We start from the raw sequence: 25,379 nt of genomic DNA, 5'->3' as shown, positions 1-25,379 counted from the left end.
TATTGATCCTTTATCTAGCTGCCAAGTCATTTTGTTTCATAAGGTATCAGAGACATTGCTAAAGAATCTCCTGCCTCTGTAAGCCTAGCTCCTATGAAAAGCCCAGCTGTCTTATCTGAGCTCTGTGCACCAAGAACAGTCTGATCCAGCTAATAAGCATTGCTTATTTGCAGGGTACTGATTTGCTTTGTTATGAGGTGCTAACAGTAACTATTTAAAACCTCCTGAGCCAGTGTCTCAAGTGATTAATACAGAAACTCTCCAGCTAAGTCTCTGTGGAAAGTTCATTACAACTTTCTTTTTGTGGGTTGCAAACATTGATAGATTAAATCACACAAAAAGCAATGTTAATGAAAGAACATTTTCTTGAACAACAATGAAGTTTGTGTGCAAAAATCTGTACTTTAATATGTGTTAACTGTAGAATTAATTACAAAAAAAATGTTGCTATTATTACCACAGGTTTTTATTATTATTGTAGCACCTTAAATCTCCAGACTTATAAAGCACCTCATACAAGACAAATGTCTTTTCCCAGATGAGCTTACCATCTAGGTTGGACAAAGTATAGAAAGGAACAGTGATTCAAGAGAAATGACTGTGTGAAGAGAGATGGATTTACCTGGGTTTCAGGAGGGAAGTCTACAGTGGGATTTCAAAGAGAACCAGACAGGAATTCAGGGACTGCCCAAAGCAGTAGCATATAGAAATACACATAGTGTGACTTTCCTATGTGTTCACAGATTTCCAGGAAAAAATTAACTGTGAAGGCACAGTAAAACATATGGATTTGTCCACTTTACATCTCAAAATACACATTACGTATGAAAAAGTATTGAGAAATTGCTTATTAAAGGCATGGCTATAAGACTAACCAGTAGGTTCACAACTACCTCCATCATGTCCCACTTCACTCTTGAAACAAATTAGTTGCACAAAAAAAAAGCTGTTACAACCCTGCTATTTGTAATATTGCCCTGCAAAATTAATGTTTGGAGCTAAAATGAGCACTTCTATACCCAGCAGATTTTACATAGCCATTTATGGGAATAGAGCAAGGAGCACAGGAAGGTTATAGTAACAGTTTTGCAGCATTTTCACTCCATTCCCTGAGTTGGCTGTCTCAGTAGTATCCAGCTTACCTGTGAAACAATGCAGGACTACATCAATACCATGTGACAGCCAGATTGCAAGATGTGCTAAGACACAAATTTCAAGAGAGCATATTGACTACTGTGATGAGAGGAGTTGTTGTTGCTCCGAATCAAACCGCTTTCATTAGAATAAATTGCATTAGAATAAACTGACCACTTTCTATAGAGGAAATTCTTTCCAAGGCTGTTGCACTGCATGAAAATGTAAATAAAATGTATATGACCTTATCCTGTCTCTGCTGTGGTGAAATTTGTAGGTTTGAATTCAAAAGCACAATGTCAAGTTTCCAGCTACATCTAAACACTTAAGCAAATACAGACTTCAAAAAGGTGTTTTAAGACTGCTTCTTTTATCAAAAGTGCACTACCAAGTAATGAGATTGTCAACAGAAACTGACAAAGATTGCTTTGGAAAAAACAATCTAATCAACAATATTGGTACTTCATTCAATAGTGTATAAGTAGTTTCCAGTCATTACTTCTTGCTGCATTTTGCTTTTTCAGTCTCAGACATTAAGAAAATTGAGACAGGAACTTCTCATTCAGCAATTGGCCGTGACCCCCTGAAAAACTTCTGGGAATAGTCCTCATTTGTAGTCTGCCAGTAACTTCTCACATTTAAAACAACAGCAATATGAACAATGATGATAATTCAGACACAAAACAGAAATATTTTGAGCCTTCTAATGAGGGTGCATTTTGGCCACAAGACCAGTGGCATTGGAAGTTCATGAATTAATTTTCAGTAGTTATATTTTGTAGTTATCTGTTACTACAGCTATCCAGAATGCAGTCCTGTTAGTCCTGAATCAGTTATTCAAATAAAGGGATGTAGTCTGGTGGATTCTTCTGCTGTCCACATGGCTCCAGTAGTAGCTCCCCACCTGAGGATGTGATGATTTCTTCCTAGAAAGACAAAATCAATTAAAATATCAAAGGTCTAAGCTGGTCCCTGTCTTCAAAAAAAAAGCAACTGGTAGGAACAAAGACCATCACTCCACTGTAATTGGTAACCAATTATGAATAAATGCTCGATAAAATAAGTACAGGCCATCAAAGGGATTCTATAAACTATTCATATACTTCATGCTTTATCTTTTACTTATGCCAGTAGTAACTTGTGATAGTATCAAACAGTGAAATCAAGCAGTTGATGTACAAGAAAGGCTGTGATATGTACTACCTGTAAGTTCCTACGCTACTTAAAAGAAACAGCAACAGATGCCTACAAAAGATATTCTCAAGGGTTAACAGACATATGCCAGTCCTACTATGCTACTTCCATAGTCATTGGGATGAAAGAAGCTTCCCCAGGCAGACTGAGCAAGAGCTCAATGTCGGGTGCTCCCACATAACAGTAACAGCCTTCTGACTGATTATAGGGAAGTGAAAGATACTAACCTTGATGGGTAAAGACAGTCTTTACAAATAGCACCTATTCTCATTAAATACCCACATGGCAAGCCTGTCATTTCAGTAATTGATTACCAACATGGATAAAAAAAGAAAAACTTACTGGAAAAGTAGAGAACTTGGTCTTTGCACTTATTCCTACAGTAATGATAATTCACAATTTTTTTTTCTGTAGAAGTTTAAGATTTCTAGATGCACCAAATCGAGCCAGAATCCAGAATTATATTGACTAAAATAGCAATCCTTCATCTGAAACTTTAGATCCAACTTATGGATCTATATGGACATAACGTTTTCAGAACTTATCCAGTTTCTATTGAAATTCAATGAAAAATTTGCTGTCTCCTTTCCTCAGAATATGTGAAGGCTCCCAGGTGTGGTTCCATGCCAATCACTACCTCAGACTGAGAATAAGTTCAGAAAGTTACTACTCAAATTAAGTGCTTATGAGAAGGTTATGGGGAAGTAAATACAAAAATTTAACAATGATTTTGGATATGTTATTGTTGCTTTCCACACAGTATCTAAATGCAAATAATAAGAGAAAATGCTCACACCTTCTTCTGTAAGAATGTATTTTCTTCCAGCTAATGGTTAACACCCCCTTGTATCTGTCATCTTGAGTGATCTCATTTTTTTAAAACAAAATGAAGCAGTGTTAGAGTAATAATAAGTAAAAGCAAATAAAACAATAGTTATGCCAGCTATGCCAGCCATGCTTATTTTCACTGCAAGTGAGAAGGACCCTCAGAGAGAAGCCCATGCAACTTTTGGGGTGGGGAAGGACCAAAAACTTTTATTTGCCAAAAATAGTCCTGAGGAAGCAGCAACTTTTCCAAACAATATAGCAATAGCTACAAGAGAAAATGTGCCTGCAGCGCAACCATTTACATAAAGATTGTGTAGCTGGTTACAAAAAGGCTTTGGGACACTTGACATTGTACTCTACCAGAAAGGGCAGGCAGAAAAACTTCAAAGAACACCACACAAGCGACAGGATAAGATACCTCCTGAAGTGATTGCCAAAGAAACCAGTTTTAATATAGCTATTATCTTAGACAGTTCAAAGAGAATTGTGCAGGGACTTTAAAGGTGAACTGGCTTCTCCTATTGGCTTACTGCAGAGAGAGACATTAACTATTGTCAGGGGACAGGAAAGAAAACTTTTGCTTTCTTTAAATGTTAGAAACTAAAAGACATTCTGATTCTGACAAATACTCTGTAGCTGTCTGCAAATAGGTGTGTTTCTAGTGCAGTAATTGCCTAGAGTGAGCTGTGATGAAAATAATGGGAACATAGCTGGAACAGAGATGACTGGGATTTGTTGTCACCATCACCCCTCCCCAGAGGTACATGGAATACTACTTTAGCAAATGCTCCTACATCCAGTGCTTGATAGTCTGCATTTGGCATATTGTATGTGTCCTTTCCTTTCCTGGACATGGCTCTGGTTAGACTCTTTCCAGTTGTACTGGGTGTGTTGGGGATGGAGTTAACTTTCTCCACATCAGTCTGTATGGCAGTATGTTCTGAATTTTTGGCTAAAAGAGTGTTGGTTAACACACTGAAGTTTTGGCTATTGCTTATCAGTGCCTGCATAGCATCAATTTTGCACAGCAAAGACGCTCCAAATGTTAGCTGTGTCAATCCTTATTAGCCCATTTTTAGCCCAGGAGAGTGCACATTGTGTAAGAACCTGCTCAGAAGGGGACACAAATACATGTTGAAGCATTTGACTGGATGGTAGAAGCTTTCTGATTCATTGCAACAAAGACACAAACTAGAAATGTTACTAGAAATGCCAGGCTAACTGCAGAATACATACACATATTCTTTCCCCCACTATCGTTGTTACTGGTTTCCAATGTGGTTTCAAATTGCATGGTTCCTCTCTAAATTATTAATCTGTTCCACTCAGCTATTGATCTCTACCTTGCAAGTGTTACCTTGTGAAAATCAATAAGATCTGTCAGTGTTGCATGTCGGTTTGGATCTACCCCCAAGAAGCTGTAGAAATCCCCTGAAGCATCAACGAGGAAATGCTTGAACCCACTTTGCTGGCGATAAGATAATGCATAGCCCCAGATTTTCTCACTGACTCGCACCAGGAATGTCCCTTCGGATTTATTCATCAACAGCTCTTCTGCCTCCTGGCGGCTGATAATACCTGGCAAGAAAAATAATGCACAAAAACTAAGGATATGCATGTAACAGTCAGAGTAAATCAAATGCAACAAATACAGAGAAGTGAAATTCAAATGGTATAACTTCTCAAGATTGAAATGTTTATAGGATGAGTTAGAGCTATGGAGACAATGTTTATGCCATTTGTTTCTGAAGGATAGCTAAAAGGGTTTTGATGGAGTCTGGTGGGATATGCTTTTTAATTGTCTGGTACAGAATTGCTTACTGCTTTTTCAAAGGAAGCACACAAATGCAACCAGCCTATCAGACTAGCAAATTCTGTACATGGGATCATTTAGCAGACTAGCATGGTTTGGCATTGCAATTTGAATTTGCAGTACACTGCTGATATTTGCAATTGTATTGCAGTATACCTGACTTGTTGCCTTACAACTGTTTTATAGGTCCTAAAGAAAGAACATAAAGCAAGTGCCAGGAGAAAAAAACATTTGTCTGCTTTCATACATCCCTACACATATGCGTCCATAGATGCATATAAATAAATTGGAACACAAAGAAATAAAATCCTGCAACTAACATAGCTGCTAGGAGAGATGAGCGTGTTAGATTACTGTCATGGTTTGAGCATGTTTTGAGGGTGTTTTTGTTCAAGGTTTTTTCCAGCCAGGTGGAGGAGGGGAGGCCAGGAGGAAGGAGAGACAGGACACCTGACCCAGGCTAGGCAATGAGGTATTCCATACCATAGCACGTGATGCCCAGGATGGATACTGGGAAAGAGAGGGCTGGAGGAGTGGAGCTCTGGAGGAAAATGGAGGAGGGAGCACATGGTGCTCGGCCAGGAAGGGTGGAGTGAGTTGTGGGTCGGTGGCTGGTGGGGTGTTGTATTCTTTTCACTTGCTGTTTGCTGTGTCATTATTATTTGTAGTAGTAAATGGCGGTAGGGGTTTTGTGTTGTGCCTTAGCAATTAAACCGTTCTTATCTCAATCCCTGGGGGCTACATTCTTTGGATTCTCCTTCCTAACTCTCCGGGAGTTGGGGGACTTGGTTTAAACCACAACAATTACTTATTCACAAGCTTGCACTTCTAGGGAACATTGTCACAGAGGGAAAAAAGAAACAAAGAAAGCTCATGGCCCTTTCCTTCTGGGACCTTTCAGGCTTAATATCAGAGAAAGACTCTCCTCTAATTAAAAACTGTAGCCATGAGCTAAAGCAACAGAATTATTGAATATTGTATTTGTCAACCAGAAGTTACAAATTCAAACAAATTCTTTACAATTCATACTGAACAATAAGTTATGCACCTTGCTCTGGGACAAGAGAAGACAAAATTAACTGGGGCTCCTTACAGTATGTAACTATCATCCTGTGGTAATATTCTCTATGAGCCAACTTATTTCTCTGGACAACCTCAACGAGTTTGATCAAATCAACCAGGGAACAAATTCTTTTCACATATCCTGGACACCAAGTGGTTGTTTTATAGGTGAATTAATTCCTTTGCTGTATGACAAATGTATTTGTCAGGGCAAAAAGAAGGATCGCAAATTTAGATTTTCAGAGTAAGCAAGAGAAAAAGTTTAACAAGTGTAGAACTTTCAACAATTTTCCCATTTTATGCTTCTGTGTTAGAAGAATATTCATCTCTCTTTTCTTTTCTGATCCCTGGATGCAACACAGAAGTTGCTGGTACTTCTGCCTGCAAACAGGGTATAGCAGATAAACCCCATTCTGATCACATCCCACATAAAAGCCATGATCAGAATTGCACCCAGCACTGAACCAGGTCCATCCACCTAGAGACCCCGGTTCAAATTTGCCTGGTAGGCCTAGAGGACAGTAAGCTCATATCTCATAATTATCTGTGAAATACCAGATGCTCACTTTAATCAGGAACAGATGTTGAATTAGGCCATCCTGAATGCGAACATGGCACAAATGTCAATAAATAATATATGTACATGTTCCAAAGTTACTTTCTGTGAAGCTAAACTTTCTTGAAACAATACAATACTGCTTGTTACTGTAGAAGCTTACACATGTCCTAGTGAGAGTTCCATGGAGTTCAGCTACTGAAAAGCCACATTGGTGTAACATAATAATAACCATAACCCAGGGATTACTAATTTGTACAAAGAAGTACCTACCTTAAAGACCAAAGTTTGGGGTTCTTTAATTAAGCCCACAAGGAAAATTATGCCTTTGGGAGATGTAGGAAGGAACTGAGGAGATCTGGGTCCTAAAAGCAAGCACTGTGTGATGTTAGGAGACAGAGAACAGCATCTCTTTCTTTCAGTTTTTGTCTGCTTTGAGACAATAAATTCCTTTTACAGTTTTACTTGGTGCAATGAGGAGCACAACAAGGGTTCAATCTCAATGGGGCTCAAAGGTTCTTCCTGAAATATCTTCAGTAATTATTAAGATGAAACATACACATATATACTCTGCTGAATAAGGTAAAGTTTCTGGAGGATATTGCATCATTTTTGCACCAGAAATGCAAAACACGCAGCAATCATGCAAACATAAGCTTTTGTTTAGAAACAACAGGCAATGGCTCAGGCAATAGTGTCAATTGCTGCACCTTACAAAACTAAAAGCAGTTTTATTGGAGGCATTCCAAGATTAATTGTTCAAAATTCTTGAACTCTGTTCAATTGAAAAGATAGTACTAATATGAATCCATATGATACAGTATATTATGTGAAGCTGTATCACTAGGATCCCAATACTAGGTGCCCTGTGCCAAGAATTACACAAAAATTGATTCTGAAATCACACTATTTGTTAATCCACTCTTCTCCCAAATTGCCTTTGTTTAAATATACAATTAAAGGTTTCATTAGTGATTATGATGCCTACTTCCTTATTAAATCTCTGCTAGAAATACATGTAGACAAGCCGCACTAACAAGCTCAGAGCATTTAATGATACAGGAAAGGATAAACAATTCCATTAACAGCAAATGTGACATCAATTCCAATAATCAATATTTATGCTGTAATTCTAGATTGAACCCTAAATTTTGATATAGGAATTGGGTGCTGTTAAAACCACCCATTCTCTAAGCAGTGTCAGAATTGTCATGCAGCCCTGCTAGGAAATGAGGTGGCATAGACAATTTGCCACTTAAAAAATAAAGGGTTTGTAAAAAAACAGAGTTGTAAAAAAGAAGGTTTATATTATATGATGGACATTATTCTTAGGATATTTCTAGGGTTAGAATGACCATCACTATCGGGCATATACTACAAAATTCATTTAGCACCAATTGATTCAATGCTAAACAATCTGCTCACCTGCTTTCAACTCCCACCAGTAGAACTAAACCACTGCAGGCTTCCACGTGATGTTATATTCTTTGCCAGACTTTATTTTTGCTCTGGGCACTTCGTATCATTGAGTAGATGAGAAATGTTACATTGCTCACAGCTAAGTTCTTTTCTGCTTTAATTCTCTTTTCTGCTAAAATGGTGTAATAAATTATCAGCCAGCTGTTTTCTTCCCTTTTCTCTCCTGATTCTGTTAACAGTTAATGAGAAACCATCTCTCTCTACCACCTCCTCCCTCTCTCTGCCTCCCAGTTATTTTATTTCTGGTTCAATGCTTTAGTGTGTGGTGATTGCAGCAATGAAAGTCTCCCTTCACCCTCAAGACAACTAGAAAAAGAGTGGCAATGTTCACTCCTGAGACAGCTGTAGGGAAATACACAACATCTGAGAAAGCCCTACATGAGCATTTAAAACTCCTTGAACAGAAGTCAGGAAACTTTGGTTTCCCAGGGCTCTGGTAAGAAGTTTAGAATCACTGATGCTCTTATTTGTGCTCGTTAGGATACTAATTGGAAATACTATCTCAAAAAGAAACCACTGATGCTTTGAAAGCTAATTTTCCCCTCTCACTAATCCTTGCTAATCTCTTTTTATTAAAAAAAAAAAGGAAAAAAACAAAAGAGGCAACATCTTCACTTGATGTAAAGCAATGCTATGTTAAACAAAAGCAGTAATCCTTTAATGTCAGCACATCTTTGCAAACCAGTCATTCAAATAAATACCTCACAATTAATCAATCTATCATCAGTATCATTATTTTAATTTGTGGATGACAGTCAATTCTTAACATTTTGTTGTAATTATGGTCTTTTTACTGCTACCAATCTTCAGTCAACTGCTCCAAAAAAGGAAAAAGAACATCCTAACATTTAGGGTATGTTAATCCCACATGGGAACTAGAGAGTCCATCATAAACTTATTGGGCACAGCTAAGAAATCTTGATACTGCCTTCCAAGTTTACAGCAGCCTCAATAGCAGAAAATGCTGTTCTGAAATATTTAAGATGACACTTCAGCTTCCCACTCTTCTCTCAGCATTATCCTACCTACATCCTTGAGTGAAATTCAGGAGATGAAATACAGAAATATTTGCTAAGAGAATGCCATAAGAAGCATGAATCCAAAATAGAAAAGCTGATAAACTTTGCCAGCAAGGCAGGACTATGTATTAGAAGTCTAAAGTTATTTTTTTATTATACAGATAAAATTATATAATATCCATTGTTGTCATCTACCTGTGGTCTAATGTGCCGCATGTAATAACAATGTCAATACATAAAGAAAATTTGGCCTTTAATGATCGTTATATTTTTAACATGGATATGTGCATTTATGTATGCCAAGGACTAAGACTGGAGGGACAGCAGGTTACAAGCACAGTCCAGAAGCATTCATGTACCCTCCTGCAATAGAAGCTGTTTGCTTAGTCAAAGTTTTCTCTTTTCATATTTTTTCATTAGACTGATCTCAAACACTCTAGTGCATGAGGCTTTATTTACAGAGCAAAAGCATCACAAATACTGGCATGAATAAATAGTAATGAGAGCATTCATGCCAAAAGTGTTTTCATGACCATTATGAAAAGCCTTCTATTTCACAAAATTGATTTGTTGAACAACTATGAATAGGTAATCAATAAAGAGGAAAGAGACTCATCCTGTTTATACAACTTAAGACATCAAGCCAGGGAAGTGTGTGTTTTAGGTCACCAATCAAAACTAGGATCCAAAACACAGAGAAGCCAATACCAGCATCTCTTCTGTTTTCAACAAAGATCAAAGCCCATGTGAATACAAATATTGCTAGCCATGATGTGAATAATCCATATGCTAAAGGTCATACAAACGCATTACACCTAGAGCAAGTGTAAATAATAAATAAATGAGTAAATATGAGGAATTATGAAGAATTAGGAGATAACTCCCAAATAGTGTAAAAGACTATATTTGTCCAATTATACAGGCAGATCTAAGTCATAATTTGAAAGACAGTTATAAAATGGCACAAGGGTTAAAAGGATCAGTTTTCTAAGCACCAGCCAACCCCTTCAAACTTTCAGAACTAAAAAAATAAGCTAGACAGACATACTACTATAACTATACCATTTGGAATAAAATGTTTCCTAAAAGAAAATAAACAAGCAAATATTCAAAAAGTTTCCAAATAAATTTCCTCTTTCTAAGATTTACCTTGAGAATGAAAAGTTGGATTACCTTGTAAAAAAGCTTAAATAAATTTAAGGCAATGGCTATAAAAGCCTGAAAATAAATATGGATTGAGCAGATTTTTTGTCTTGGGTACTTTTAATTAAAAGAAGAATGTTCCACTTTGAGAAGAGGAAAAGACATTACAGGTTTTTCTGCATACATCACTATAATAATACAAATCACGTAGTTGGAATTAAAGACCCAACCCACTTGGGACCAAAATACGATTAAAGGCAATCAGTTTTGAAAGAAATAATCAGAAATGTAAGCAGGAATTCAGAAGGGATTAATCCAACTGCAACCAGTGTGGTTTCAGAAGAGCTGGCAGCCTGTGATAGCATGCCAGCATTAACATAAATCACTGTCAGAAAGTACAAAAGCAGCTGGTAAGAACACTGGTCTATGAACCTAATGGAGGGGTCATAGATTTCAGAGTCCACAGCAAAGGAAGATATATACATCAGGAATAAACACAAACTAAGATGAAAGCTGAAGCAGGGGAACTAAGGTTTAGAATAAATCTGACCTTTTTATGATCCCATAAGGTGGGACAATAAAGGCTTGAAACAAATCTTTGAATGCATGTTACTAGAAACCAGCTCTGGTCTAGGAGAAGGTGAAAATTCCACCTCCTTCAAGCACTCAGAAAGATCAAAAGCATTAAAGAATGGAAGATGAAGCGATTACTTCCCTGCAATGCACGAACTAGAGCAGCTATTGTTTTCTCTCTCAAGGAAAAGTAGTCTCTACATCACTCAAAGCAACAGTTTCCTCAGGGTGTCTTTTTCAATTCTCTCCCACAGGTGCAAGTCTATATGTGGACTCTTAAGCTGAGAACATACTTATGGTTGTTCATTGGGAAGGGCACAATTAATTCACAAAACTATGATGTTTAGTCTGAATATGTTATGAGAAAACCAATGCCATGTATAATTTATAGATCACTGCTATCAGTTATGGTGGTTTATGGACTGATCTGCAACTGAAATAGCTAAAGGATAATGTACATATCTAGGTCACACCTTCTCATTTTTCCAGGTGTTACAGCAGGGGTAGCATGCACAACTGAATACATGCATAAATATTTGCAGGAGTAGGCTCTTACAGTGTGCCACTATTAAAAAGGTTTCTTTCTCTCCTTCCTTTTAGTAACAATACTTTTTTGAATAGTGCAACAAAACAAGTAATGAGAAGATCAACAGCATTGTGTGAAAAAAGCTATGGCAGAGAGATAACAATATCTCTGCCTATGCTATTTCAGAATAGAAGCATTAAAGACTGCAAAGCAAAGCAAGGGAGTAAATCAAAGAGGGCTGGTAACAGAAACAAAGCTGTTGAAGCTATTTATCATCTGCTTTTAAGGCAGGACAAACTCCCATGGGACTAGATCTTCAAAAGAGTTCTGTTCCCATTTAGGCATTGAAATAAATGGCCACTCTTAAAAAAAAAGGCAAAACAGCACAATGACTGAGGTTTTGTGGTTGGGTTTTGTTTTCCCAAAACCTGGCCAAAAGTGTCAGCAAGAGCCCAAGAGCTGAATTCCTATGCAATGCTTTTCCTTCTGACAGCTGGTGAGAACGTAGATATTTCATGCTGTGCTGCATGTTGGTGATCTGATTTAAGTCCAAGTAAATAGCACAGTATCCATAAATATTACTAAGGGACTATAGGCCTCTGTGCTGATAATATAGAGAAAATGTGCAATAGGTTACAAAAAGAAAAACCTAAAATACAAGTAAATAAACTAAAACCTCCCTGTCTGCACATAAGAGCAATAGGAAGCAAAGCTTGGATGCATTTAGAAATCAACAGGTAAAACACATATTTGAAATGCAGTGGCCATGTCACAGATAAAGTTATCCGAGTACTCAGTGGTCAGTACAGGGCTGGCCTCCTCCCAGAGCTGCACAGGCAAAAGAAAGTGACCCTGGTTTGAGAGTCTGGAGAAATCTTTCTTTGTTCCACATTCACCCCCTTTTCACTGTGCAAGCTCAGGAACAAAGCATCCAGCATTGCATACCTAAGATAGAGATAGATGTGTGCTTTTGAAAGGTAAGCAGGAGTCCATCACCCATTCTTCACCATTACTCTCCTTTGTCACCATCCTGGTACATTTAAGATACATGCCACACTGGGAAAAATCACACCAGTGAATTTCAGCTATCTTACAAGCAGGCATTGTTCAGTATAGAAAGTATCCTCTGAGATACAAACACAAATATATAGAAAACAAAGGCCCAGAGGAATAATGCTTTTCTAGTGGCAAGAGATCCCTTCAGGCAAGGATGAGGTATATTGATAATGTACCATGCCCTAAACAAGCTCTTCTTGAAGACTTATGTGGTGCATAGTACTATCTTGATCCTCTATACACAGGAGAAATTCACCAAGGAAAAGCATCATATGTAAAAAAATATAGGCCTCGCTGGTGGTGTTTTGTAATTTGTTGGGTTTTGGGTTTTGTTTGCTTTTGTTACTGTTGTAGGTTTGGGATTTTTTTAACAATATGTATTAATCTCTCTCTTCTGTCAGCATAAAGCTGTTCTAAGAATAAAAAAAAATCAGACCTCAAAAGGTTTCTTAATTCCCTAAGGCTAAGATTCCTTAAAGCAATTAAAAACCTCCTGAAATTCTGAAGGAAATGGGTGCCTTACTCCCCTGGGTATATTTGAAAATGCTACCTAAAGAAATAATGCAGCGATAATTAGTATTTTTCTTCAGGTTTACAGAAAATCAGATGGGCCACATCCATTTTTGCTAGTGTGGCTTACGGTTAATTCCCTAGGCACTCTGCAGAAAATATACCCCTTAATTGTCTCCTTTAAAGTTCATTCTATATCCAAACTGTCAAGTACTATAAAAACCCTTTATACATACTGTCAAAATATTTACACCATATTCACTAACGAGCAGTGCAGCACAAAAAGATAGGTCTGAATACACCATGGGTATAATAGAGCTATAAATTTTTCTGCTAATGCCTCCTCAAAGCATAGTGTTGATTTCTTTCTTTCCTTTCAATATCAGCCTAGACTGCATTAGCCAGGAGGAAAACAAAGATTTCAGACTGTCTCTTTTCTTGGTACATTGTTAATTGTCACATATTAGGGGAGAAATGTAGCACAAAAGGCCTTTAACCTTTTATCTCAGATATATATGTCTTGATTTTTTTTATAGAGATGGACTCTTCTGCCCTGAAATCCCTACAATAAGCCTCTTTTAGTACACTTCAATTTTTCTGAGGTTTCTCCTATCATCTGAACACCTTCTGAAAAAGCATTTTTACAAATGGAACAGTTAACCATTCTGTTTTCTGTGGTTTCTCAGACTACATTCTCTGAGTGTAGTTTACCATGCATGATCAGTAAATTGACAGAAATTGAGGGGCAAGAATATTTCATTTTGTATTATTTTCACTGACTACAATTGGAAGCTTTTATGGTCTAGTGAAGTCAATGGAAGATCAACATGGAGGTTCCAAGCACCTAAATAGGATGCCTTACATAAACAGTACAAATATTCTTGATAATGATGTTTTTTACTTTGCTGATAGGATGACTGGATAATAAGAAAGTGATTGCTTTAAAAAAAAATTAAAAAAAACAGTAAATACTTCCAGGCCTATATAGGCATCTTAAATGCTGTTATAGATGGCTGACATTTCCTGCAACTAACATGGAAAGTAAGCATACTCATAAGGATGTCTGCAAACTCCAAATAAGAAGCAAACATGCTTTGAGAAAATATCAGTACACCAATCCAAATAGGGAATTTTGTTACAAATATTATTCCTGTAGGATACATTCTCATTCTTACAGTACAGATGGGATCAAATTTTTATTTATGTGTGAAAAAGGTAGCCAATTGTACAGACTATCAATCAACTCTTGTGATAGATGAGTTACATGACACATGCAAAGTAGATATTAAAACTTTACTGGATCTTCCAAAACATTAACATCTACTTAATCAGTAAAGATCTCAGAAATACCCTTACAAAGCAGCCTAACAGAGCTAGAAATAGTACAGTGGTGTAATACATAACCTACTGTAAAGCAAAGTAGCTGATTGTCGTGGTTTAAATCCAGTCAGCCATAAATCATGCAATTGCTCTCTCACACACCACCTTCTTGCCCTCCCCCTGCTCCCGGAGGGATGGGGAGGAGAATCAAAAGAATGTGACTCCCATGGGTTGAGATAAGAACAGTCCAGTAACTAAGGTATAACACAAATCACTACTGCTACCACCAATAATAATAATGATAAAGGAAATAACAAGGGGAGAGAATACACCCGCGCAACACCCACTGACTGATAACTTGTCCCACCCCACCCAACCAAGCACTGACCAATACCTAGTCCAACCCCACAGTCAACTAGCCCTTCTGGGTAACTCTCAGTTACATCATAGGCATGACGTACCATGGCATGGAATACTTCTTTGGTCAATTTGCTTCAGGTGTCCTGTCTCTGCTTTCTCCAGGCTTCTCATCCTCCCTGGCAGAGCATGAGACTCACAAAGCCCTTGTTCAGTCTAAACATTTGAGCAGTAACTAAAAACATCGGTGATATCAGCACTGTTCCCAGGCAGAAAGTCAAAAAACACAGCACTTCACCAGCTACTAAGGAGAAAAATGACTGCTACTTCTGAACCCAGGACACTGATTTAAGCTGATACTGATCCAGGCAAAGAGAAACACATCAGTTCTGGTACAGTAGTCACTGATACGGTGTTTTGTGTGAAAATTGAAAAGCGTGGCAGTTTTTTAGAACGTTAGTGGCCAGTATTCATCATCCTTTCTCCAGGCAGGCAAAATATTTGCATTCAGTCAGTCTTGGTCAAATATTTGCATTCAGTCAGTCTTGGTCTTGCAAGCAACAGAGAATAACGAAAGGGAAATTCTAGCTTGTGGGCATCGATTGCAAGCACTTCTTATCCACTTAACTTGTTTACATTACTCACCCTGTTACTTATTTAAATCCTTAAATACTGCTGATTTTGAAAATGAGAGAGAAAATCTTCTGGTATGCAAACAAGATCTAAATCAAAGAACAAAATGAGAAAGTTGATCTGTGAGAAAGAGGATAAGAGTGCAAGATCCCTCCTGGGATCTATATACTTGTAACTCCAGCCATCATAAGTCCTTGTTCCTTCGAAATACTAAGGGCAGCATGGACATTAAAAACCATGGAAGACTGAGCTTTTGCCAAACCAACTGCACAATGCAAAATAAAGCCCACAGTGAGATTTTTTGTTTGCTTTAGATTTCTGTGAAAAAGCAAACTAGAAGAATTAGTTAAAGGTAGCATCTTTGTAGACCTTTCCTGGCTTTGTAGAACCCACTCTGAGACAACAATGCCAGGTGACACTCCAGAGGGAACACATGAACCAAAGGCAAGAATAGCTACTAAATAGCCTTGGCTAGGATGACATTCCTGCAAAGGCATGTTTTCAAAGAACCCATTACTGGCTGATGGATAGTTGCTGATGGAGAGTGGGAAGGTACAGTTTGGAACACACAGAAACTGAGAGAAATTTGTAAGGTTGGAGGGAATTCTTTCTTGAATAAATGACTCCTTTAAAAAAGAATTTAAAGAAATAGTCATTTAAAATTAGAAATTATTTGCAATTCAAACTCATCAGTTGCTGGACACTTTAAATGCTGAAAGAATTGGCATTAGAATCAGATTTGAGTGCAAGTTCTCTGATTTGCCATGCAAGCTGCATTTGGAACTCAAACCTTTACACACCTGCTAACTTAGTGAGTGTAAATGTTACCATTTTGCACTTTCTGCAAGGGGAAGACAAGTATGAAAAATTGCATTAAAACTACTGCCAGTCTCAAAGAGTGCTTTTGAAAAAAACATTTCAGATTTTGATCAGCTTGCTGCTTCTCCCTTCACTCAAGTGTATATATGAACATTTAACCACCACAATTTTCTTTAAAACCCAGTGCCGGAAGAAATGCTTGTACTTGAAAATCAACACGTGTTTAATCTCAACAAGACTGTCAAGTCAAGCACGAAACTTCTACCTAGAAGGAAAAATGATGCAATCCTTTAAATCAGCATACATAATTTACTAGCTCTGAAATGAGCATTTCTGACTGGAGTGTGGAATACTTCACAAAACATACAATCCCATAAGAACTATTTAAAAAAATGAATGTTAAAAAATGTACAATATATTTGTTTTAGCACCAGCACATTTTAATATACTGATGTTTCTTTAGGAGCAAAAAGATTCTTTCATTCCTCAAAAAATCTGACATAAGAAAAACACAATATGCTAAAACCAATTATATATGGTTCTACTTACAGTACTGGTATATAAATCACTTTTGATGCTTCTGAACTGTGAATACATGAATGCTTAGGCAAACAACCATTTTTGTTTGTAAATGCAGACTGGATCCTGTGCGTAACCATCTCTCATAACATGGCCACATTTAAGGGTGTACAGAACAGAGAAAAATAATGCATGTTTATTAAAAAAGCCCTCTGTGATTACCCCCCATTTGTATGATCTGTCATGAATATACCATTTCTAGAGGAAAATGGGATTTAATTAAGTGCCTATAAAATTCCTAATGTGTGTACGCTGTGACTACAATTTATGTTTTACTGAATATACCATATAACAAATCAACAAACTCCGGCAGAACAGTTAGGGCCAGATTTGCTTTTGCCTTGTATATTGTGCAGTCACTTATTCTGGGATAGCTTTGTGACCTGTTGTACTAATTTTTGCATTATGTAATTGAGTACAGAAAATATAGAACGTTAAAAAATCAGGCTGTCTACACAGACTGGACTAAGACAACTGTCTGCCAAAAAGCTTTCTAATAATAAAAGTAATAAATTACTGAGAACTGTAATATGCTGGGATTTTATTTCAAAAGAAATAAGACACCAACATTAAGTAAGTCCTAACACAGTTTTCCTGTGCCATTATTGCCATAGCTGTAAGTAGGTACTTACAGTAGGTACGAAGCATAGCCACTGGATTTACTAAAAAAGTAACAAATTACTTAGGTACTAGGAAGCTATGGGCAAATTTCATCAAGCCAAAGGAGAAGTAGCAAAATGAACAAGAAGAAGATTCTTAAATTATGAGTCAATTGCACTGGAGGCTGCATGATGCTGAAATTGACTATAAAAAAGACAAACAAAACCAAAACAGCCCGATCTATATCACCACATTTTATGGGTACTTCTGCCTTTATCAGAGTATCTTCAAAACCCATGCAAAAAAATAAAGCAGAGAAAAGCAGCAAATTCAGTCATGAGCTAAATTGTAAAAAGCCTGCTATTTTTGATGGTTAAAACTCAGATAAAATTAGCATTGCCAAATTCTCAAACTCATTCCTGGGGGGGGGCGGGGAAATGGAGCAATTCTCGGGCATTCTTTCCTTCTCTATATTGCCATAAAGCTCATTGACATGTCTCACACAAAAGCAGTATATTTTCTTCATTACAAAACCAAAACACATTCAAGGATATCTTCAAATCATACTTAAGTCTCCCACATTTTTTGTGAATTAAAATAAAGCCCAACCTTTCAAATTTGGACTTAGAAACTGAACTTACTGTCTTTATTAGAGGGTTGATTTGGGTGCAATAAAGCAACCAAAATTATAGATTAAGCTTCAGACAATCAGGAAATATACCCTAGTCATATTTAGAATAAAACTTAAAAAAATAAATTAGATGTACTGAAACAAAGCACATCTTTAGAATATCTGAAACGCAGTGATCATGTTAGTGGTAGAAAAAGGAAGACAACTGATTTGGCTTTAGGCTAGCAGATGTCACTGGTACTTCTATGGGTCCAAACAGTTTTCTATACGATGCATCTCTGCTAGAAAAAGAATATTTAATAAACACCTATTGAATAAATACAGCAAATTAATATGCAGATCTACCAAAACCAAAGAAGCTTCACAATTACAACTGTGAAATAAAGAAGTAAGATTTTGACATGAGTAAGGACTATTAGGTATTCAAAATTTGCTTCTATGTAAACTGAAAACCAAATCTCTTCATATATCCATACTTAGCTTTATGTAAATGTCAAGTTTGCATGAACAAATGTCTTGAATAGTGTAATACAAAATGCACAGCTGTATGGGAAAGGTTTTGTAATTCTACTGGTTAGCAAGAAAGAGGTGATATCTAGGCTGATCATGGTTTTCAGCATTTAGAATGTGCAGAGACTTCTTCAGGAGTCTTCCTGGTATATTGCTAGTTTAAATGGCTATACTTTAAGCTAGTATTGATTTGTCATTCAGTACACTGGGAATGGATTATGAATACAACTTCACTAATTTAGTGGGCTCACTGTAAGAGCATTTGCCCAATAGATGGAAACTGAAATGTTCAGAAGTTGATTGAGTTACATGGCAGCAAATAGAATATCACATTGCAGCCTCTGACAAATTGCTAATTTGCTAGTTGCTGATACTTTCCACTGGCCTTTTTGTATTGATGCTGATTTCTATTGATTTCCTGTTGATATCCCGCTATTTTAATTTCTGTGTGCTTTTTATCTGAGTATACAGAAGTTAGATATTCATTCTTCATTGCACCCAACAAGGCTAATTAAACCTCTAGTTCAACCTCCAGCTCCATAAGCAACAAGAGTTGACTTTCTGATTCTGAGGTCCATTTCTGTTGCATGAGGTCCATTCTACATCAGCTTTTTAGAGCTTATGTAGAATGGACTCCAAGAAAGGCAGTTCAAGGCTCATTCAGGTGGGGAGGGACCAGAACAGCATAGGCACTAGAGTGCAGTAAGCTCCAGCTTTTGTCTTCCCATTGAATGTTTTTTTAGGGTTGCTGTACATTCCTAGCGTAAAACCATTAATTTCAGGAAGAACCTAGACCACTGCTATAAATTTGTCCCACAGTTTACAGCTAATTTGACACTCTATAATGAATACACTCAGTAGATATCAGCTGATAAGGTAATTATATAGTGCGATTGGCTTTGCAAACATCACAACAATTTTGAGTATAATGTATAAGTTTTCAGGAGGCTTTCACAATAAAATCCTTGATTGTGAATTAGAAGAAAAGCAGTTCAATGTATTCTCCATTTGCTTTTCAATATCAAAAGCTTCCACCCTTGATTATTAACCAAAATATGTCACGCATTCAAAAATAATCAACCAACCCTACCCCTTTTTTAGAGTCATAGAATCATAGAATAGTTAGGGTTGGAAAGGACCTTAAGATCATCCAGTTTCAACCCCCCTGACATGGGCACAGACACCTCACAATAAACCATGCCAACCAAGGATTCAACCAACCTGGCCTTGAACACTGCCAGGGATGGAGCATTCACTACCTCCCGGGGCAACCCATTCCAGTACCTCACCACCCTCACAGTAAAGAATTTCTTCCTTATATCAAATCTAAACTTCCCCTGTTTAACTTTTAATCCGTTACCCCTTGTCCTATCACTACAGTTCCCAATGAACAATCCCTCTCCAGCATCTTTATAGGCCCCCTTCAGATACTGGAAGGCTGCTCTGAGGTCTCCACGCAGCCTTCTCTTCTCCAGGCTGAACAGCCCCAACTTTCTCAGCCTGTCTTCATATGGGAGGTGCTCCAGTCCCCTGATCATCCTCGTGGCCTCCTCTGGACTTGTTCCAACAGTTCCATGTCCTTTTTATGTTGAGGACACCAGAACTGCACACAATACTCCAAGTGAGGTCTGATGCAAGCAGAGTAGAGGGGCAGGATCACCTCCTTTGACCTGCTGGTCACACTCCTTTTGATGCAGCCCAGGGTACGGTTGCTTTCTGGGCTGTGAGTGCACACTGAAGCCGGCTCATGTTCATTTTCTCATCGACCAACATCCCCAAGTCCTTCTCTGCAGGGCTGCTCTGAATCTCTTCTCTGCCCAACCTGTAGCTGTGCCTGGGATTGCTCTGACCCAGGTGTAGGACCTTGCACTTGTCATGGTTAAACTTCATGAGGTTGGCATCAGCCCACCTCACAAGCGTGTTAAGGTCCCTCTGAATGGCATTCCTTCCCTCCAGTGTATCAAACGAACCACACAGCTTGGTGTCATCAACAAACTTGCTGAGGGTGCACTCAATCCCACTGTCCATGTCACTGACAAAGATGTTGAAGAAGACCGGTCCCAGCACTGATCACCAAGGGATACCACTCGTTACTGGTCTCCAGCTGGACATTGAACTGTTGACCACAACTCTTTGCTTGTAGCCATCCAGCCAGTTCTTCATCCACCGAGTGGTCCACCTATCAAATTGATGACACTCCAATTTAGAGACAAGGATGTCATGTGGGACAGTGTTGAACGCTTTGTACAAGTCCAGGTAGATGACATCAGCTGCTCTGCCCCTGTCCATCAGTTCCGTAGCCTCATCATAGAAGGCCACCAAGTTTGTCAGGCAGGATTTCCCCCTAGTGAAGTGCTGGCTATCACCAAGCACCTTGTTGTTTTTCATGTGCCCTAGCATGCCTTGCAGGAGAATCTGCTCCCAGATTTTGCCAGGCACAGAGGTGACACTGACTGGTCTGTAATTCCCCGGGTCATCCATTTTCCCCTTCTTGAAAATGGGGGTTATATTTCCCTTTTTCCAGTCATCAGAAACTTCACCTGACTGCCATGATTTTTCAAATATGATGGACAGTGGCTTTGCAACTTCATTCGCCAGTTCCCTCAGGACCCGCAGATGGATTTCATCAGGTCCCATGGACTTGTGTACATTCATGCTCTTAAGATGGTCTCAAAACAGATCCTGTCCTACAGTGGGCCTAGGGTCTTCATTCTCACAGTCCCTGCATCTGCCTTCCAAGACCTGGGTGGTGTGGTCAGAGCCTTTGCCAGTGAACATAGCAGACAGCTGAAGTTCCCTGTGACTGAAAAAAGGGAAATATAACCCCCATTTTCAACAAGGGGAAAGTGGATTTCCCGGGCATTGTTCCTATTCTGTCTTTTATTCACTGTGTACCTAGAGAATCCCTTCCTGTTATCCTGAATATCCCTAGCCAAGTCTAATTCTAACTGGGCCTTAGCGTGCCTAACCTGATCCCTAGCTTCCCGGACAACATCCCTGTATTCTTCCCAGGCCACCTGTTCTTGCTTCCACCCTTTATAAGCCTCTTTTTCCCTTCAAATTTTTCTCAGCAGCTCCTTATCCATACAAGGAGGTCTCCTGACCCTCCTGCTGCACTTCCTTCTGATCAGGATGCAACACTCCTGAGCTTGCAGGAGGTGATCCTTGAATATCAACCAACAGTCTTGGGCCCCCCTGCCCTCTAGGGCTATATCCCATGGAACCTTTCTAAGCAGGTTCCTGAAGAGGCCAAAGTCTGTTCTCTTGAAGTCCAGAGCAGTGAGCTTACTGCGCTCTCTTCTCGCTGTCCTGAGGATCTCAAATTCCACCATCTCATGATCACTGCATCCAAGACTTCCCTGGAGAGTCACATTTCCAACGAACCCTTCCCTGTTGGTGAGCACGAGGTCAAGCAGGGCACCTCTCCTCGTCAGCTCCTCTGTTACTTGCAGAAAGAAGTTATCTTCCACACAATCGAGGAACCTCTTGGATTGCTTGTGCCGGGCTGTACTGTCCCTCTAACAGGTAGCAGGGTGGTTGAAGTACCCCACAAGAACAAGGGCCTTTGAGCGTGAGGCTGTTCCTATCTGTCAATAGAGTGCTTCATCCACAGAGTCCTCTTGATCAGACGGTCTGTAACAGATCCCCACAGTAATGTCTCCCATTGCTGTTCTCCCTTTAACACTGACCCACAGACTGCTCATCTGTCCCCAGACAGAGTTCCATACTCTCCAGCCTATCCCTAACAGAAATAGCAACTACCCCACCCTACCTGCTGGGCCTGTCTTTTCTAAAAAGCCTGTAACCTTTCATTCCAACACTCCAGTCACAGGAGCCATCCCACCATGATTCTGTGATGCCTATTATATCATACCCCCATAGACATGCACACATCTCTAATTCCTCTTGTTTGCTCCCCATACTACAGACGTTTGTATAGAGGCATCTGAGCTGAGCTCCAAATGAAGCTGGCTCATTGGCTGGAGCAGCTGGAATATCTCTACATTGCTCCAAGCATTTATTATAGATGCTGGCAACTGACTGGGTGTGTTGGGATGGAATGATGCCCCCTTCCCCCAACGCATCTAGTTTAAAGCATCCTTGACCAGTCTGGCAAGCCTCCTACCAAAACCGCTCTTCCCCTTCTTTGTCAGACCAGCTCCACCAGTCCCCAGTAGACCTGGCCTACTGATTGGGTCCTGTGTTCAAGATACCCAAACCCTTGACTATGGCTCTACCCTTGTAACCATTTATTAACTTGGCCAATCTTCCTAGCCTTTTTAGGGTCCTACCTTGTATCCTGGAGAATTGATGGAAAGACAATCTGAGCTCCAGAGCCCCTAACCACCTCTTCCAGGGCTCTGTAGGCCTTCTTTATGTTCTCCGGGCTACTGCTATCTATATCACCAGCACCTACATGGATCACTAGAAGTGGGTAATAGTCAGTGGGACTTACTAGAGCAGGCAGCCTCTCTGCAACATTTTTTTTAATTATTTTTTTATCTCTGCAATAATATTTTTATAATAAAAATAACAGATCTAATACATAGGAAAACTTCACATGTATACAAATACATTCACATGCACATTATGGTTTTCAAAAGCACGTATGTCATACAGCTTACATAGCATACTGTAATCTCGTAGGCATCAAATAAGCTGTCAAGATACATTTTCCATTAATGTAAATGAAAGCTGTAATAGGAAATCACAGCGTCAGCAGAGCTCACTCAATAAAAGGAAAAAAATAAAAGTCAGTGTTAACATGGAGCCCTGGAATTCAAATTTTACAGCTGGTGTTACAAACAGATAACTAAGCAGAAAATATACTGTGTTCTTTGCTTTTCATGTTTTCTTCATTTGTGAAGAAAAATTATTTTGCTTCACATATATTCTATCTGTGTAAGGTTTAAGAATACATACACTGTTTAGGTACATTTGCAGTCAAATCTGAAATCTTGACTATCTTCCAAATGACATCAGTGATCTTAGAAGAAATCTTTCTGCATATTTTAGAATATCATTAGAACTTGTATTGCTAAAATGGATACAAATTTAAATATATCTGGAGTATTTTCTTATATTTGAATAAAAATAAGAGTTCCAGATAGATTTCTACAAAGCAGATGGATGGTGGTATTTTCTGTAAGAACTTAAAGTATAGTTCTTTATCCAGCTCAAAGAAAATAAATCTTGGTATAATATTGATAATTAATTTTTCTTCTCAGACACTTGGCTAGATTTGGGAACTTTACGCTAACTTTGTTAATTACAGTGCTTTCAAGCTGCTTGCAACATTCTTGCATATTGATTTAGTGTCCTATTCCTCAGGGGAAAAAGTTACCCTTAATCACTCAATACAGCAAGCCAGACACTGAAGCACTGTTGAAAGTCAAATGAGAGTAACACTGGGATAGTTAAAACTTCATGCCTAATGAGTGGCAGCATAATAAGCACATGCAGCTCTTACAGTGATCCAGTTCTTGATATCCTCTGGGGTTTGACCCAGTTCTCAGTTAAGACACTAAAAACCAACCATTAAACAGCCTGACATCCTACTATCACTGGAACTAAGAGAGCTAGCAGCTAGCTCAGACTCACAACAGGATAATCTGAATTAGGTTTTTGAAGCCACTATTTAGTAAGCAGAAATGACTTCAATGGAGGGACCAACTTCTGAGGTTCTGAACGTTACAAACAGAAGCAAACTGATTTTTTTTTTTACTTAATTTCTAATACACAGTCTAGAATTAATCTAAATTTCATCAATAGAACTATTCCAGTTTACATGATAAGGGGATCTGGACACAGACCGCAAGTGTGAAGACTCATTTGTTGCTATCACCATCTTAGCTCTCAAAGCTTCTGTCCCCACCCTCTAAACAGTAGCATGGCTAAGAGAGAAAATAGGAGAGGGAGCTCTATCCCATGACTATACAATTACTTTCTTGTATCTTGGACTGAAATATCTATAAGTGTTTGCTGCTTCTTTCAAGTACAAAAGATTCTTTTCATCAAGCATACTGGAATGAATTTACAATAGCCACATGCATCCATGCTGTGTTTAATTGTGAGAAGCAGTCCTAACAGCAGCAACAGAATGTTCCATGGAATTATATATAATTTAGATCTGAGTCCTCCCTGTCATGGATTAAGAATTCTTGTGTATTATATTACAGATGTTAACCTCAGATAGAGAGGTAGGGTATGATCTAGTCAGAGCCAATACCTACCAGCATGCTAATCTACATAGCAATTTTGGAGTTTTATCTCTAAGAAACATTCATGAGTTCCCGATTGGACAGTCCTTTTCACTGAAAGGCCAGAAGAAGGAAGAACTGACCTTTCTGAAATCCGAGAGGGAAAAAGGGAACTGCCATTCCCTTATCATTTGCAGGGGAATGGCAAATGTGTTTCCCACAATCCACCTCACTCTGTCTCCATGCCAGCATCACATGATGAAGTTTCACATACAGGTTAGTCACCTACAGAGTCAAAGAAATCCTTTCCCTTTATTTTCATACAATCTCCTACTGTTTATCTCAGGTGGTGAAAGCAGCTTAAGTGGCACAATCTGCTCCTAACTGGGTGAACTGAAGCAAAACCAGCAACATAATTTTGTACAGTCACATGCTTCCCACCAGCATGACTACACACCATACCTGCTGATATCTTGTTTGAGAGAGTTGTGCTTACTTTGCAGGAAAACAACATTATTTCAAAGGAGCTGTCAAAGTCATAAGCTGTAGTCTTTTGCCTTGAGGCTGGGTCAATAGGACTGTGGTTTCAATATTTTGTGTGGCAAGACTGAAGGACCAGTAAGAGGGGCATCGGTTGGGAAACCAGTAAAATTTTCTGGCCTTGGGTCTGCAAGTACTTGCTGTGCTTTAAACAGAAAATACTGCAGATAATAAATATAACTTAGTCAAGCATAAGATGAATACAGAAGCCTATAAAATATAAAGCATGTTATTGTACGTGTGCAGGCAAAGGAGCAAGAGCTGGAGTCATGGCGATAAACAGTTAAATATGGACTA

The 25,379-nt window shown here is 38.6% G+C and overlaps 1 protein-coding gene across 1 annotated transcript in view; it reads right to left on the bottom strand.

The window, feature by feature from the left end:
* Window positions 1-490: 490 nt before the first annotated feature.
* Window positions 491-25,379, bottom strand: part of SH2D4B (SH2 domain containing 4B) — a 63,346-nt gene continuing 38,457 nt past the window's right edge. The window contains exons 7-8 of the mRNA XM_005153627.3: window positions 4,514-4,734; window positions 491-2,060 (exon numbers count right to left, since the gene is read on the bottom strand). Coding sequence (XP_005153684.1) covers window positions 1,968-2,060; window positions 4,514-4,734 — 314 coding nt within the window. The 3' untranslated portion in view covers window positions 491-1,967. The remainder of the gene's footprint in view (window positions 2,061-4,513; window positions 4,735-25,379) is intronic.

This window comes from Melopsittacus undulatus, chromosome 4 (genome assembly GCF_012275295.1).
Source record: "Melopsittacus undulatus isolate bMelUnd1 chromosome 4, bMelUnd1.mat.Z, whole genome shotgun sequence".
NCBI classification, from domain to species: domain Eukaryota; kingdom Metazoa; phylum Chordata; class Aves; order Psittaciformes; family Psittaculidae; genus Melopsittacus; species Melopsittacus undulatus.
The sequence above is the reverse complement of the archived record's forward strand: the minus strand, read 5'-3'. Positions and strand labels throughout refer to the sequence as shown.